Below are 14,785 nucleotides of genomic sequence, written 5' to 3'. Positions count from 1 at the left end.
CCGACAATTGTTGTTTCAGGAAAAGTGATGTTTGCCAGGTAGAAGTGATTAGCCTGTAGACCAATTGCTCTGTGTGTTCTCTGTTGCAACAGAAAGCTAGACAGTCACAGCAAAGATCTATTTACAGTAGTATGTTGAATCGTTGCAGAGCTGACATAATGCAGTAAGTGATGTTCGTTGTTTGCATTTATAATTGAGCACTGGTGGGTCTGCATTGCTCTATCATCACAAGTGAAACCAGGCTGTTTATATTGGACCTGGACCTGATAAATCAGTTGGGGGAGTTGGCGTTGGGGGTGGGGTGATACTTCAGTACATGTATTTTCACAGCTAAGAAAACAACCAAACAGCATAAGTCCACACAGGCAGACTAATGGTTATTGCATTAGCACTGTGAACTAGCTAGATACAATTACAAAGCTTTGCATTTCAGTTTACAGAGGCTCTCCATGGGAGTCTTCAATAACATATTATGATGGATAAAAAATAAATTTGTGGCTGGCCAACAAACAACATTTTTAAGAATAAAGACTTACATTTAAATTTGTATTAAAAAAATAGAAACATTTCTGAAAGGTAAAAACAAATTCTTGAGACAAAAAGGCAAATTACAAGAAAATCTTGTTTTTAGAACCTTTTTTCCTATTAGATTTCCCAGCTTTTATACTCAAAATATCTAATATGTTCAACCATCGATCCAATCTCTTCTGGTTATCCAGTTCAGGGTTGTGAGGGGCTGGAGCCCTACCCCGGTGCAAGAGGTGAGGTACACCCTGGACAGCTCACCAGCCTGTCACAGGGCTAACACACACAGACAGGCAACCATTCATGTTCGACAATTAAGAATCATCCTGATAATTAATGTCACATTTTCAGTTTGAGTGGGTGTATGAGCTAAATAATACCGATAATATGTTAGATTTACCATTACTCATACATGCCTGTGGAGTCGGTGCAGAAAAACACTGATTGAGAGCTCAATGGGGTGAAAGAAGGACATGACAGGAAAACTATTTGTAAGAAACTAGAGTTGCAGAGGAAAGAAGTCACTATGGGAATTGAGAAAACAGAGAAAGAAAGGGAAAGACAGAGGGGGAGAAAGGGAAAGAGCAATCAAAAGAAAGGCAGTATGAGAAGCAAAAAGGGGGAGAAAAGATTAAACTTTGGATGTAGCTTTGTTAAAAAAGGTGGGGCATCAAAAAGCCCACTGGAGAATACAGGGGAATTCTGTTTGCTTGTGCTGCATTACATTCCCTCTGCAGAATTTATGGGAACAATCTGAAATTTGACTTTTAAAATAAAGCTGCAGAGAAAATAAAGCTGCAGAGAAAAGAGTTTCACATTGAATGAAAAACAAATATTTGAACAGATGGAGAAATTTTTGTGTTGCTTCTCTCGCTGCGTAGTTTCATAAGCATTGCACACTACGCCTCATTCAGATTTCACCCTTCAACAGCTCGCTAAAACACACAACTGAAGAGAAAAGACATACAGGAAAGGGAGAGACAGGCAGAAGAGGGAGGGAAGAAGAGAGGAAGTGAGATAGAGAGGACGATTTGGGATAACAGCCGCTTGGTATGTACACAACCGCTGTGAAGGGAAATAAACACATCCACATTTGAGACAGGCACAGTAAGGAATATCCATGTTGTTTTTATGTCTCTGTACGTCAGGGTTTACGTATCTCTAAATCTACATCAGCGTATGTTTCTGCTTTCTAGAAGTTTGAAGTGTTTCCAGCGGCAACACCCAGCTAGTCGACATGCGGTCAGCTCCCCCCCTCCCTCCTCCACTAAACACCAATAGACTCATCACACGCCCTGGCCCGGAATCAAGCAAATAAACTCCAGTGCAGCGCGATGGGGAGGCCGCAGTGAACCTCGCAGACCTGACTCGAGCTGAATGCAACTTTTTTTCATTCTATCTTTTTTTTTTTTTTCTCGAAACATTAAAACAACCAAGCACATGGGACGGATTATCTGTCTGGGTTTCACATGGTTTTTCGATGATGCTATGAGTGTTTTTGAGCGTATGTCGTTTGCTATGATAGTGATCAGTGGTTGTCACATAGCAACATCCACAATTTGAACACATCAGTGAGTAATAATTCCAAAGCCGAATGTTTAGAAGCATGTTTTTCCATAAAAAGTGACAAAAACATTAGTGTCCATTGTGCGTGGGAAGAAAACTTCTTTTTACAGGGAAAAAAAACCCCTAAACAAGCACCGAGTGCGCTACCACGTAATGGGAAATTCACAGAGAAACTCGCGGATTCTTCAACTGACCGCAGCACACCTGCACCAGGGTAAACCTCCGCCTACCCCAGTCCTGCTTTACAGGTGAAAATAGAGCAAAAGGACCGCTGAGTCTTTGACTTTATTTATTTTCTGCTGTGTTTTACTTGCATCTATTTGAAAGACTGAATGTAAACACAAAAAATATTTTATTTTATGTGCTGGAATGTGCAGAAAATAGGTTTAAATGTTAAACTAATTTATTCAAGTCAGAGAATGTTGCATATAATTACATTTTTGCTTGATGCATAAAGTTAAAAGATTAAAACTGATAAAACAAGTTTTTAAAAAAAGATACTTTTCCATTTGATTACATTTTGTATGATGGATTGTGCAGAAAAAGTAGAATTGGGCTGAAAGATCTATCGCTTTATCACCTATTCAGGTTGTAAATCGTGTTTTTAAAAAGTAACTAAGTAACTAAGTAATTAATTACTTTTGAAAATAAGTAATCAGTAAAGTAACAGGATTACTTTTTTGGGGAAGTAATCAGTAATTAGTTACTGATTACTTTTTTCAAGTAACTTGACCAACACTGCACCCAAGCTTTTCACAGAGGGAGAGATAGGGACCAACGAATTATTGATAGTGAGAGAGAAATCGTTAATTCTGGATAGCAATCGTTTAGTGCCGACCAGGAGAAGTTCTGATTTATTGCTGTTGAGTTTAAGGAAGTTGGAGGAGAACCAGGAATTGAGTTCAGCTAAGCAGAGGGTGAGGGAGGGTGGAGGAAGAGTAGAATCGGGTTTGGTAGAGAGGTAAAGCTGGGTGTCATCGGCATAGCAGTGGAACTGAATGTTATATTTACAAAAAATGTGTCCGAGTGGAAGAAGGTAAATCATGAAAAGGAGGGGCCCGAGGACAGATCCCTGGGGCACCCCAGTAGATAAAGGAGAAGGCTGAGAAGTGAAGGGTTTTAATTGAATGAACTGAGTGCGGTCAGACAGGTATGATTTAAACCAGGCTAATGGAGTATGAGAGAGACCAAGAGAAGCTAATCTGCTAAGAAGAATGGGATGAGATATGGTGTCAAAGGCTGCACTCAAGGAGAATAAGGATGGAGAGGAGACCAGAATCAGCTGCCATAAGAAGATCGTTTGTTATTTTTATAAGAGCAGTTTTAATCCCACAAGCCTACAGACTGGTTGGTGACAACCTGGTCGCTAGGGAAAAATGTATAATCTGGATGCTTCCTGGACCCTGTTGAAAACATTGCTGTGAGTGCTGCGAGAAATGATCAAGTGTGCCATGGAAGAGTATCTGGTTCCACCTGATTCGTATTCTAAGCGATTGGCGAGAGTAACGGGCAAAACAATTATATTGCCTTCCACTAGAGGGCAGTACAACTACCTGCTCTAATTAAATGGGTTGTCAACTGCCAGTAACACAGAAGAAGAGGAAGAAGAAATTACATAATAGTCATGCTTTTATGAGATGACACAGCGCATAATAGCAACAGATAAATATTTGAAATGAAAAAGTAGTCAATCTGGCCTGGGCCCTGGAGAAAATTCCCACCCAGATGAAGGCCCTAGCATGAGTAGTGGTCAGAAAAAAGCTCAAAAAGGTACCGCTGTCTGGTGCGTGGGTAAAATTATCAATATGCTTTTTGTGACATTTTTGTTTGGTAATTTTTCTAATGTGAAATATGTGCCGTGGCTCCAAAAGGTTGGGAACCACTGCATTAACCAGTTTCTAGGCCTATGTGACTGGGACGTAAAAGGACATTTAGTTGCAGATGGAGTACATCTGTGGGACAAGAGACTAACTGGGGGCTAACTGTTCATTATAAAACTCAATTGGAGATGGTTTACCAGACCAGTTCTTTACAAAGACTGAGAAATGCAAGAAATCAAATTTATCAGTACAGTATTTAGCGTCATAGCAAAGTCTGTGGCATTTTAAATATTTTTTTATCCAAACAGTAATATTCAATTGTAGACTAATAAGACCTTACATTTTGAGACTCCACAGACATCCTGATGGGGAGACTGTTATTAGCAAAAAAACTAGACTAGTGTAGACGTTCAACATTACAGCTTATTACGAAACTAACTAAAGTTAGAATTTAACATAATTTTTAAAGCCTAGTTTTTGCTAAATGACTTTTTTTTTCCACCCACATGTAAAATTTAAACAAGCTTCTGATACAAACAGTCCCAACAACTCTGCATTTGAGAGGAAGTCGTTACAATAAATTTGAGTCCTGTTGTCCACACCAGTATAGTGTTCAGCGTCTTGCCTCAACATAGAGTATCTGGTGACACACATAACCAACCCTATAATTAACTGCCGGTCTCCTCCACCATTTGAACACAGTCAGCTTTTATCATTCAAATATCTAGCTCCATGTCGAGAAGCAATTTCTCAGTCAGCTTAAAAGCGTTTTACCTTTGCTTCTTTCATCTTATTCAGCTTCTTACTGGCTCTAAAACAGGACCATCAAAGGCTGCTCTGTCTGTCACGATAGCGAGAAGTGTTTAAACACGTCAACAAGAAATCAAATCCACAAACAAACACAAGCATGCGGCAGCTTCAAAAAACACTTTCAGATTGGTGCATTACAATGATTGCTGTTCATCAAATCAATGTCAGACCTCGGATAGAAACACATAATAGGCAATTTCTACTACTATTCCTACAACTGGTAATAATAGTAATAATAATAATAATAATAAGAAATTGCCTTTAAGTATGTAACTACAGTCTAAGAACCCACAACATCAATATTTTACAAGTCATTATGTGCTTATTGTAGAGGCCTCACAGGGAGGTCCCTGATGTCCCTGATATCATACATCTAGGACCCTTCAGCATCATCAACACTGCCCTCTGAGACACAAAAAGGAATTTAGTATGAGGAGCTAAGAGGCTTCCTGCTCAGCAGGAGAGAGGCTCTCAAGACCAGAATCATTATTCTTCATCTAGTGAGTTTTAACAGGAATTGCTCTAATGCACTTGAGCTAAATTCACACAAAGAAATTAAAGTTCATAAACTATAATACTGCCATGCAAAGAATGTGCAGACACTTACTCCCTAAGGGGTTTCCTTTTGCCAAAGCGAAGACCCCACGTGCGTGTTAAATACTTGGAGGCCTGCTTTAAATGAGGATGGATAAGCATGTAGTGGTTAAACTGGGTAGGGAGGGGGTAGCATGAGGAATGTGACACCACGAGCAAAGAGAGATGATGAAGGTCGCTTGCAGGAATCTCACAATTTCCCACTGAGAGGCATTTAAGAGTCATATTTATAAAAAGCCTAACCCTGGATTTTTCACTTTCTCTTTCCGCTCATGCCTTAATGGTTTACTGAAACACGTCTGGCAAGGCTTTAGGGTCACTGCAAGCTAAACAAACATCTAATTGTGGTTATCTTCTCAAATTTCCATGTTTACTTCAGTTTAAAAATACACAACTTTGTTTTTAAAAGGAAATCTTAGATGAGTAAATACAGAAGACTAAATAAACTGATATCTTAGAAAAACACAGATATGTGCAGCAATAAAAATGCTTTGGATTATTTCTTTAAGAGTGCGCTGTAGCTGTCCTGTCTGTGTGTAACAATAGGAGTCCATGTAAACAAGCATTGTGTTTCTATATACAGACAAGGCCTGCTTAGGAAGGCTTTTGATGAAGAGCAGCAGAGCGACCCTCCTGCATTCATGCTGGGCTGCAGACGTGAGCAGCATACTGAGGGACTGGAATGACAAGCCGGATGCTCCAAGGAATGCTGAGGCCTTGCCAAGCCAACGGCACATGCAGCTCTGACTGCCCCTCTAAAGAGTGAGGGCTTGAAATGCAAAAGTGCAGCACAAAGCCACCCTACTGCCACACAGCGTGCAGGAAAGACACCTTCGCCTTTAACGTGTTGTTTTTCTAAATGTTTTACAACCACTCCTGGGTGAAAACTGTGCTTTTATAAGGCACTCAATGAGATTCAACTCCTAGTGTTAATGTGATGCTCTAACAAAGACTTGAAAATGCATTAATTCTATCCACGCAAAGCAAGAACACATTAGAGTAATGGACTGTCAATCCTAATTAGATAATCATTCAAGGGGGCTTGTGATGGAGAGCTGCAAGGAAATGGTTTGTGTGCATCTCCCTCATGCAACACCTGAGGTCCAGCTCACAGTGCACATCTAATGCATGCAGAATTTGATAATATACTCTCTGACTTACCTCTGCTGCCATTTTCTTCATCCTGGTAGAGGAAAGAAAAAAGAGAAAATAAGCATCAGCATTTTCCTCTGTTGATTATTTCTTAATATTCTTTTATATTGGCATATATCTCCACTGCATTTCATTCGGAGAAGCCAAGAAAGACTCTGTAAACACAAATGCAGATCATTTCTCATGTCAATCATCAATACCCATCCTATGCTAAATATTAGCCTATATCTAATATGCTAATATGCTTTCGTGAGAATTCAGCTTATAAATACAGTTTTGTGTAATGAAGCACAGAGCTGAATACCACCATACGATGGTGCCTTTTTGTTTTTGTTCTGTGATGCTAAAATGGAAATGTGTACACAGACATCATGTGGGTTGTGGGGAACGCAAGTGTAGCATCAAACTGTGGTTGTTGGACTTATAGCAGGTGCTCGGAAAACTTCAACGTATCACCACACCCCATGTTTACTCACAAACGTTTCCAAAAATGAAAGTAACAAAAATGAACTACTTGTGAAGCACAAAAACGCTGGCAAATCTTACTATGATAGACTCAAGAGCTGAGAAACCAAAGTAAGCGTGCAGGTACGTCTTACGCTGTGTGCACGGTCGAAGCATTTCCTTTTCTGAAGTTTTAGGTGAGGGACTACAGTGATTGCCAATGAAAGTGAAGATTACAACAACAATCTCTTAAACAGTTTAGACTAAAGGAAACACATTTCATAGCCATGCTTGTGTTTTTCCACTTATTTAACACATAAAACTGTTATTTCCTTCAGAGCCCACACACTTCTGCTTTAATCCACCTCCGCTCTGTGACACACATGTTCTGCATGTACCCTCTAAGTCACCCTGCTCTCCCAAGGCTTTGCTTAAGACGGCCTGACCCTCTTCAAACTAACTCCAATATCCTCACATTGCGATTAGTCAAGAACTCGAATCCAAGACTCTAAAAGTAATTACAATGAGAAGAAGTGATGGATGTACAGGCATGAGCTCCTTTTTAACTGTCCTCTTGTCGGCTAAGGTTATGTAATAGAAGAGCTCGTTGTGGTCAAATGTAATGTTTCATTCTGAATGCTTTTTCACTGAGCTAAAAGGAAGAGAAATCTTGCGAAACAGCTTGTAATTCTTTACACCAACATAACTAAAAGAACAGAGAGAAAAGTGCTAATTGCCAAGTGTGGGAGACGACATTAGTGCCTCGAGTTTTCTTTCTAATGCCAGCTCCATATTGAAAATGTTACAGCAAGATCACAGAAAAAACAAGTAGACCCAGACTGGACTTGAAAGTGCCCGAAACAACACTGTGATACCCAAGAAGACCTCTGGGAGAATCTGTCTATCTCTCTGGTTTCATAAAAGTCTGAAAATCCTAACTGTCGTGCCACAGTTTCTCTTTCAACATGCAGAACCGAAGCCAAAAGCTATAAACAGAACATGCTATGCTGACTTTGTAGGAAATCCTTCTGTGCAAAAACAAGAGGTTGTCAAAATAGACTTCAGAGGAAAGTAAACGCAACTTATCCAGAATTATCACTTACAAAAACTAATAAGAGGCATGCTATGATAAGCTTTGAGTGAACTGACTCAAAACATCGGCACATTTTCCCATTAAAGGAGACCTATGTGTGCAGCCAGAGCCCTTTACCCCATGTTAGTCTGTGCCCATTCAGAGCCGGAAGCACTGCAACGACTGGATTAATACCAAAGGGCAGATTGGTCCTGATGTTATCTAGAGGATGGCTGGCAGAGTTCCTAGGTGGGATCAAAGAAGTGAGGCATGGCTAAAACCCCTGCTGTTGAACATAACTAACACTACACAGGAATATTAACATTAGAGTTTAACTAAAACACAGTGAGGTTGGTGTCTGTGATGGCGGAGCTTCCAGTTTTCCATAACGCTCTTACAAAAGCAGATGCCGAACTGCAAACTAATTCCAAGCAGCTCTTTGACTTTTGACCACACTTTAAAAGTGGCAAAAGTTTGTATGAAAGATATGTGCTTTATTTTTAGCATGCCATTTCTGGACACTGTTTTTCACATTTTTATTTTAGACACTGTCGTTACATTTATAAATCCAATAAATCTTTTCCTCTTAACACAGTTTGAACACTTTTATGGCTTGGATAAAGAAAATAATCAACAACTTTCAGGAGAATAACAAAAATGTTACATTTTTATTAATTTGATTATTTTTTAAAAAAGAACAAGATTAGCCCTCTGAGGTTTAAGTCATCGTATTTGGCACCTCTAACTTTAACCCTTAATCTATATTTTGGAGAAGGCCAGAGCAGACGTTTTGGAGGGAAAATATGACATTTTTTATCTGTGCCAGTTAAAAAAAGACTTGGGAGAATCTTTTAATATGACCTGAGTTGGGCTTCATGGAGTTTTTAATAGTATCCAGGTCCTGTGGCTGCAAAACAAGCTTAAATCATCACCTCTCCACCTCTGTGCTTGACAGTTGGTATGGGGCATTTGTGTTAATATGTTGTCGTTGGTTTTCCCCAAACGCGGAGCTCTGTCTCCACATTGTTCAAGAGGTCTTGTGGTCTCCTCAGAAGCAAATTTGCAAACCTAAGCTGTGCCATGTTCTCTTTAGAGAGAAGAGGTTTTCTTCTGGCCACTTCCAAACAATCCATACTTGTTCAGTGTGCTGTCCAAAGTGAGCCCTACAGAGTCTGACATGCAGCTTTAGGGTTTTTTGTAGTTTCTCTGAGCATTGGGGTGAATATGTCGGGACGTCCAATCTTGGGAAAATTTGCTAACTGTATTAAATGTTGAATTTCTATCCTACATCTGTAGGTTTCTCTCTATAGAATGATGGACTTCAAATTGTATGGAAATGGCCTCATAAGCCTTCCCAGGTTGGTGAGCAGCAAAGGTTTATTCTTTAAAATTAGTTTTTAAGATGTCTTTCTCTCTCAGCACTGTGTTTACACACCTGAATACTCCTGGCAGCTACTTATTGCACCTTCCACATAAAACTGCATTTTGGCTTGGCAGGGTGTGATACATCCTGTAGTGTTGTTCTTCTGATGTTGTAATACCATAAATTTAAGATTTGCTGGGAATCGCATATTTTTTTCTTATCTACTAATATGTAAAACTTTTGAATTTAAAGAGAATGTGCTATCATTTGCATATATGACTGTGTTAAAACAAACCCAGCTGCTTTTTCTTGGCAGTTAAAAGAACTGGGATTATGTATTTTTCTAGTCTCACGCAAATTTGATGATCACTAATCAGTGTGGCTACCATAAAGCTATTTAACGTAAAAGAAAGATAAAAAAAGACTAATAAAAGGATGAAAACACTGAAGTTGAAGTTCCTCCAAGTATAAAACTTTAAAAATGTCTTTAATATCAATATTGTCCAATAAAATGTGGATGCAGTATAACAGAAGCTAAAACAAAGTCTAAAAGATCTCCTGAATGTTTATATATGAAACCAAGTTTAACATGCCTCAAAAATACCAAAGGCCTGATATCAGATCCCCAAGTTTGATCAACCAATAACCTTTTAGGGAGGCATCTTTATTTTAAATTAAGTGAGATCCTTCTTCGGTTGGTTGTATTGGGAGTTTTTTTTTTAATATATTAATGTCACCAGAGAGGTCAGAGATATTCATTGACCTTTAGTGAGTTGTGGACGGCAGACTCAGGCGGGTAGACGATAAAGTGTCGCAGTGTGAAGCCGAAGCCCTGGGATGTCCGGCGCAGGCGAAGCGTCTTGGGCCCCGGCCAGGAAAAAGGCTCGTCGTCCACTCCGGGAGAAGCGGCGGCTGACGCCTCGCTCTGATCCCGCCCATCCTTCTGCTTGGCCTGAAAAGAGGAAAAACAAACAGGAACTTGAGTGTTTATCTTCAGAACAGAAAGTGCAGGTGGAAGCCGGACATAAATACTAGAAAGGAGGTCTTTAAAACATTAGCTTGACGTTTTACAAACTAATTTTCTAGTGTTAGGTTAATGATATGGTTTCACTTTCTTCTTAAAATAGGAATTTGCTCGGTAGCTGACGTCAGCACCACTGGTTTCGCTTTTTTCCGAGGTCGTTAATGAGCTGTTTACTTATTCCAGCCAATCACTACAAAGGTGGCTTAAAGGAAGAGGAACTAAAACAGCTTATTTCAAACAGTTAATGAGCTGAGGGGATGCACCACTAATAGAAAACTAGACTAGTAGAGTGCAAAAATAAAAACAGGCACGAATTAGGATAATAGGTTCCCGTTAAATGTCTAAGATTGTAAGTATAGCTTGACTGAGAATTTGTTTTTAACATGAAAACTAAACAAAAAAAATTGCATAATTGATCATAACCTCACCCCTAAAAATGAGTGGAAATCCCTGCTGCAGATGTTGTTCTGCATTATCAGATATGAAATCTGCTATTTCAGAGTCAGAACAAACTAAGAGCCACATAAAAGAGCACTCACTCCGCTAACAACACCCCTGATAATTGTGTAAAGCAAAGTGGTTTTTGGTCAAACAAAGAGAAGTGTGTTTTTACTTTTTAAAAAAAACTGCCCATGGCTATGCACAGATCTTATTCATCAACTTGATGTAAAAACACGAGAAATCCCTTGTTGGCGATTCTTCACAGGTATCACAGAGGAGCAGGTTGTTCCAGCTGAATAACACCGGGTCATTTTGTGGTTTCAGAAACAGGAAGATAGAGTCAACAAGAGGGTTCACTGTTAGTTCAGTGTGTTTTCATGTTAAGTAATACTTCATAAATAACTGCCACCTGAAAAAAGAGCTGTTGAATATCTTTCTTTGTTCCTCTCATCACAAACACTTTGGAAGATTAACACCATCGCAGTGGATGATTAACATTCAGTAAATCTGTAATATAACATCTGTGGGAAGTCAAACAGCTACATATTTTTATGATTACTTCCACCAAAGCACCTGAAGCTCGTAAGGGGATTATTTTGGTTTTGTTTTATGGACTTTTCTAAACTTTGACTTCCCTGACATTTTGCACTCCAGCTCAAAATGTCTCAAATATAAAATTATCAATACGATCTGCCAAAATGGTGAGAAATTCATCAAACTCTGTGAAAGCTGTTGATTAAGACCTCATTTCGGGCACATGTTTTTGTTTAAAACAGTTGAAATTCTGACTAAAAACAGTAAAAAGATTTTGTTCTTGGGTTGTGGTTAATGTCAGAGATCACAGTATCTGTCAAAATAATCAGGACTGTCATTTAAGCCTTTTTCTGCTTCCTCAACCTCCACACAGCCATACAGTACATATGGCTTCAGTTATTGCACATTCGGGGCTTTGCAGGGCTATTTGACATACTTGCGTGATGACAGACTTATCTTCTACATACCAACTGTGACTAGCACAAGATAAAAAACCCCCCAAAACAACCTTTTTAAATGCTGGCAGCTCTCATGTTGCGTAACATTACAGTTATGCCTACGTAACACAACACATGTGGCACATGAGCTGCAAAACTCTCACTTTAATCGTTGTATAAGGGGGGGGAAAAAGAAAGTGTAGCCGAGATGATAACACAGTGCGTCACTGACTGCACACCATGCTCATTTTCTGAAGATGAAAATTAAAACTGTATGTGCAGAAAGGCTGTGTGGTTGTTCATATCTGGGCTTATAGATCTAGGGTTGCATGTTGATGAAATGTGATCGGTTTGTGAGCCAATACATTTTTCAAGAGCATTATGTGGGAAAAAAGGAGATATGCATGTATATAGATGAACATAACATACAGCAAAGTCCTAAAAACTATTAAACATTATTAGCTTTAATAGTGCATTATTAGTTAGTATCATTGTTATTATTAGTTAATTACTCAATAATTAGTAATCTGTTGCGATTCCTTAACCATTCCTAAACTTTTGGACTATTAAGTGAAACTAAGTTTTTGGAGCACTGAGAATATTACTGGGTAAATTTGAGTAGTATTTACTTGTTTTCCAATTTCGACTCAATTGAAACCAAAGTAGCGACTAAGTATATCACACGGTGTTTGGCTGAATCGATACTGTGTTCATAATGAATAGCCACATTACAGGAAGGAAATAAGGCTTAATTATCTTACTGCCATCTGTTCATGCTGCAACATTGCTGGAACTTCTAATGTTATTTCTAATCTACAAGAGAAGTCTATCTGATATAAAATCATTTCGTCTGATGCAAGAGTTTTTGTAAGAATTCTTGGATGCACAGCTGTAGAAAAACTTTATTTACATGCCCACATAGCAAAATAACCATTGAGGACTGAAGAAGATTTGGTGGCAGAAAGTACCACAACATACTGGAGGGGTGAAGTAATTTATTTCTCATCTAATACGAGCCGCAGACTGGATTTAGGTGTTAGACTGATTGAAGACTGCCTCCATCAAAAAAAAAAACAAAGGAGATGGAGGTCCATCATTCTCCTCATCCTTCCACTGAAAGAGATGCAGACACCCGGAGTGGGTGCAACTCTGTTGCTCTGTCTTCTCATGATGAGACAGGACACAGGGAAAGAGCTGAACACCATGAGCGATCAGCCTTTCATCTTTCAAATTTTCCCACAATACCATTAATAAAGTACTGATGGAGGAGGAAATAGCCGCACTTTTGAGTAAAAGAGTACAAATGAGCTTCTCTTCCAATGCTTGGTGTGTTAAAATCAACTACGAAGCATTAAATCACAAGTAATGATCTTTTGCTTAGTCCAAAGTAAATTTTCAAACTATTTTTGTAACCTTTACAACAGTACTAACATTGCACCTTGTTCAAGCAATAGGAAATATTTTATCGTCTCAATCACAGCGACTCAGTATGACGGCATAAGCGATCTTTCCTGGTGCTGTCTGAGCAGCGAGACTCCTGTCACATCCATCACCAAAGTAACGATGGAGCTGAACCACTGCACCACAGGGCGTGCGTTAGCGGTTACTGCTAACACTACCATAGTCGTTCCAGGATGCGGGAGCCTGCCAAGAGTTTCAGCCTCAACCCAGATCTCTCCACAGGCTCTTCTCCTACCAAAATACGGCTTAGGTATGGATCCAAAACAAAGACATTGTTTCTCTGGTTCCTCTTTCCTCTCTCCTGCCTGTCTGCCTGGGAGCAGCACATGTAGAAACCTCCAGAGAGTGGGATGGGTGTGGGCTTAATGGTATGACTGGTGAAATCACCACCAATATCCAGTGGTGTGGAGCTGGATGTAAGCCACAGTCCATAATGTAACCAGAGGAGAAGAGGGAAAAGAGCTGACGCAGTGCAACTCAGCTGTTTGTTTTGATTTCGTGTTTAAAATTTAAATTCGCATTATGCAATAGTTGAGCTATTAGGCTTAAATGCCTATGGCAAAGCTTTATTTTTCTTACTACTGAATTATAGAAAAAAGAGAAGCAGGATAGAAGGGAAACTATTACTGTCTAGATATTTGAAATGTATAATGCTATAAATCTTTTCTAAACAAGCTCACAATTACCTGATAAATACTAATCAATTATGCATGCAATCTGTTCATCAAAACACTCACCATTATGTGCACGCTGAGGGCTTGCTGCAGGCTCTGGTACCATATGGCAACACAGACATCAAAGTACATTTCCAAACCTGTTCCCGCTTCTTTATGTATATGCAGTTTGACCAAATCTAAATGGCATTACTTGTGGACTCAGTTTTCTTTCCTTTTCTTAAAAAAAGTGTGTGAGTCACACTCTGCAGCTTTCATACTGTCTTCGTTTTCTTTCCAAACCTCTCTCCCCACAGGCTCTAACATTAGTAATCCTTATTCACTCTATCATAGGAAAATATGCCTTTAATTCCCTAATTTGGCAGCGCAACGGTTGACTTCATTTCACTAAGGTTTAGCCCACTCCACAGAAAATAAAGAATGGCTGCTGTCATGGTTATATTTAAGAAAATAATCGTGAAAATATGAGGTGCAGATGGAACCAAAAACAATATTGTCCCCTGACAATGTCATTCTGAATCTACCCTAGGGACCAATAACAATAAACGAAACCTAACCCAAACACACAGAGACACACTCACATTACCAGAGATATCGGTCAGTGAAACAGGACTACCCTGCTGTTGGGGAGCAGGATGACGCACACAAAATTCCTCAGACAGTACAACAAAGTGTAGCTGCCCCTAACCTCTCCTCCCCGCTCAGATGCTTCCTATGTAAACCTATATGCCTCTGCCAGATATGCCTTAAACACATTTTTTAGGGAGTTTGGTTATCCCCCAGCGCCTCAAAACTCGAGCACAGCTCCACTCTTCACAATCTCAAATTGCCAAGATGCTCTCCAGGATGCTCTCATGCACATGTACAC

General features: G+C 39.4%; 1 protein-coding gene across 4 annotated transcripts in view; it reads right to left on the bottom strand.

Moving 5' to 3' along the window:
• arhgap21a (Rho GTPase activating protein 21a) overlaps positions 1-14,785 on the bottom strand; it is a 102,490-nt gene that overhangs the window by 41,150 nt on the left and 46,555 nt on the right. For all 4 annotated transcript variants that reach the window (XM_085419096.1, XM_085419093.1, XM_085419095.1 and 1 more), the window contains 2 exons: positions 10,110-10,298; positions 6,477-6,498 (listed from right to left, as the gene is read on the bottom strand). In XM_085419096.1, the coding sequence (XP_085275222.1) occupies positions 6,477-6,498; positions 10,110-10,298 (211 nt within the window). The remainder of the gene's footprint in view (positions 1-6,476; positions 6,499-10,109; positions 10,299-14,785) is intronic.

The sequence above is a fragment of the Rhamphochromis longiceps genome, linkage group LG9 (assembly GCF_057381845.1).
Source record: "Rhamphochromis longiceps isolate RC_006_pf linkage group LG9, R_longiceps_female_GT1.1, whole genome shotgun sequence".
NCBI lineage: Eukaryota > Metazoa > Chordata > Actinopteri > Cichliformes > Cichlidae > Rhamphochromis > Rhamphochromis longiceps.
This window is presented reverse-complemented; position numbering and strand designations above follow the sequence as displayed.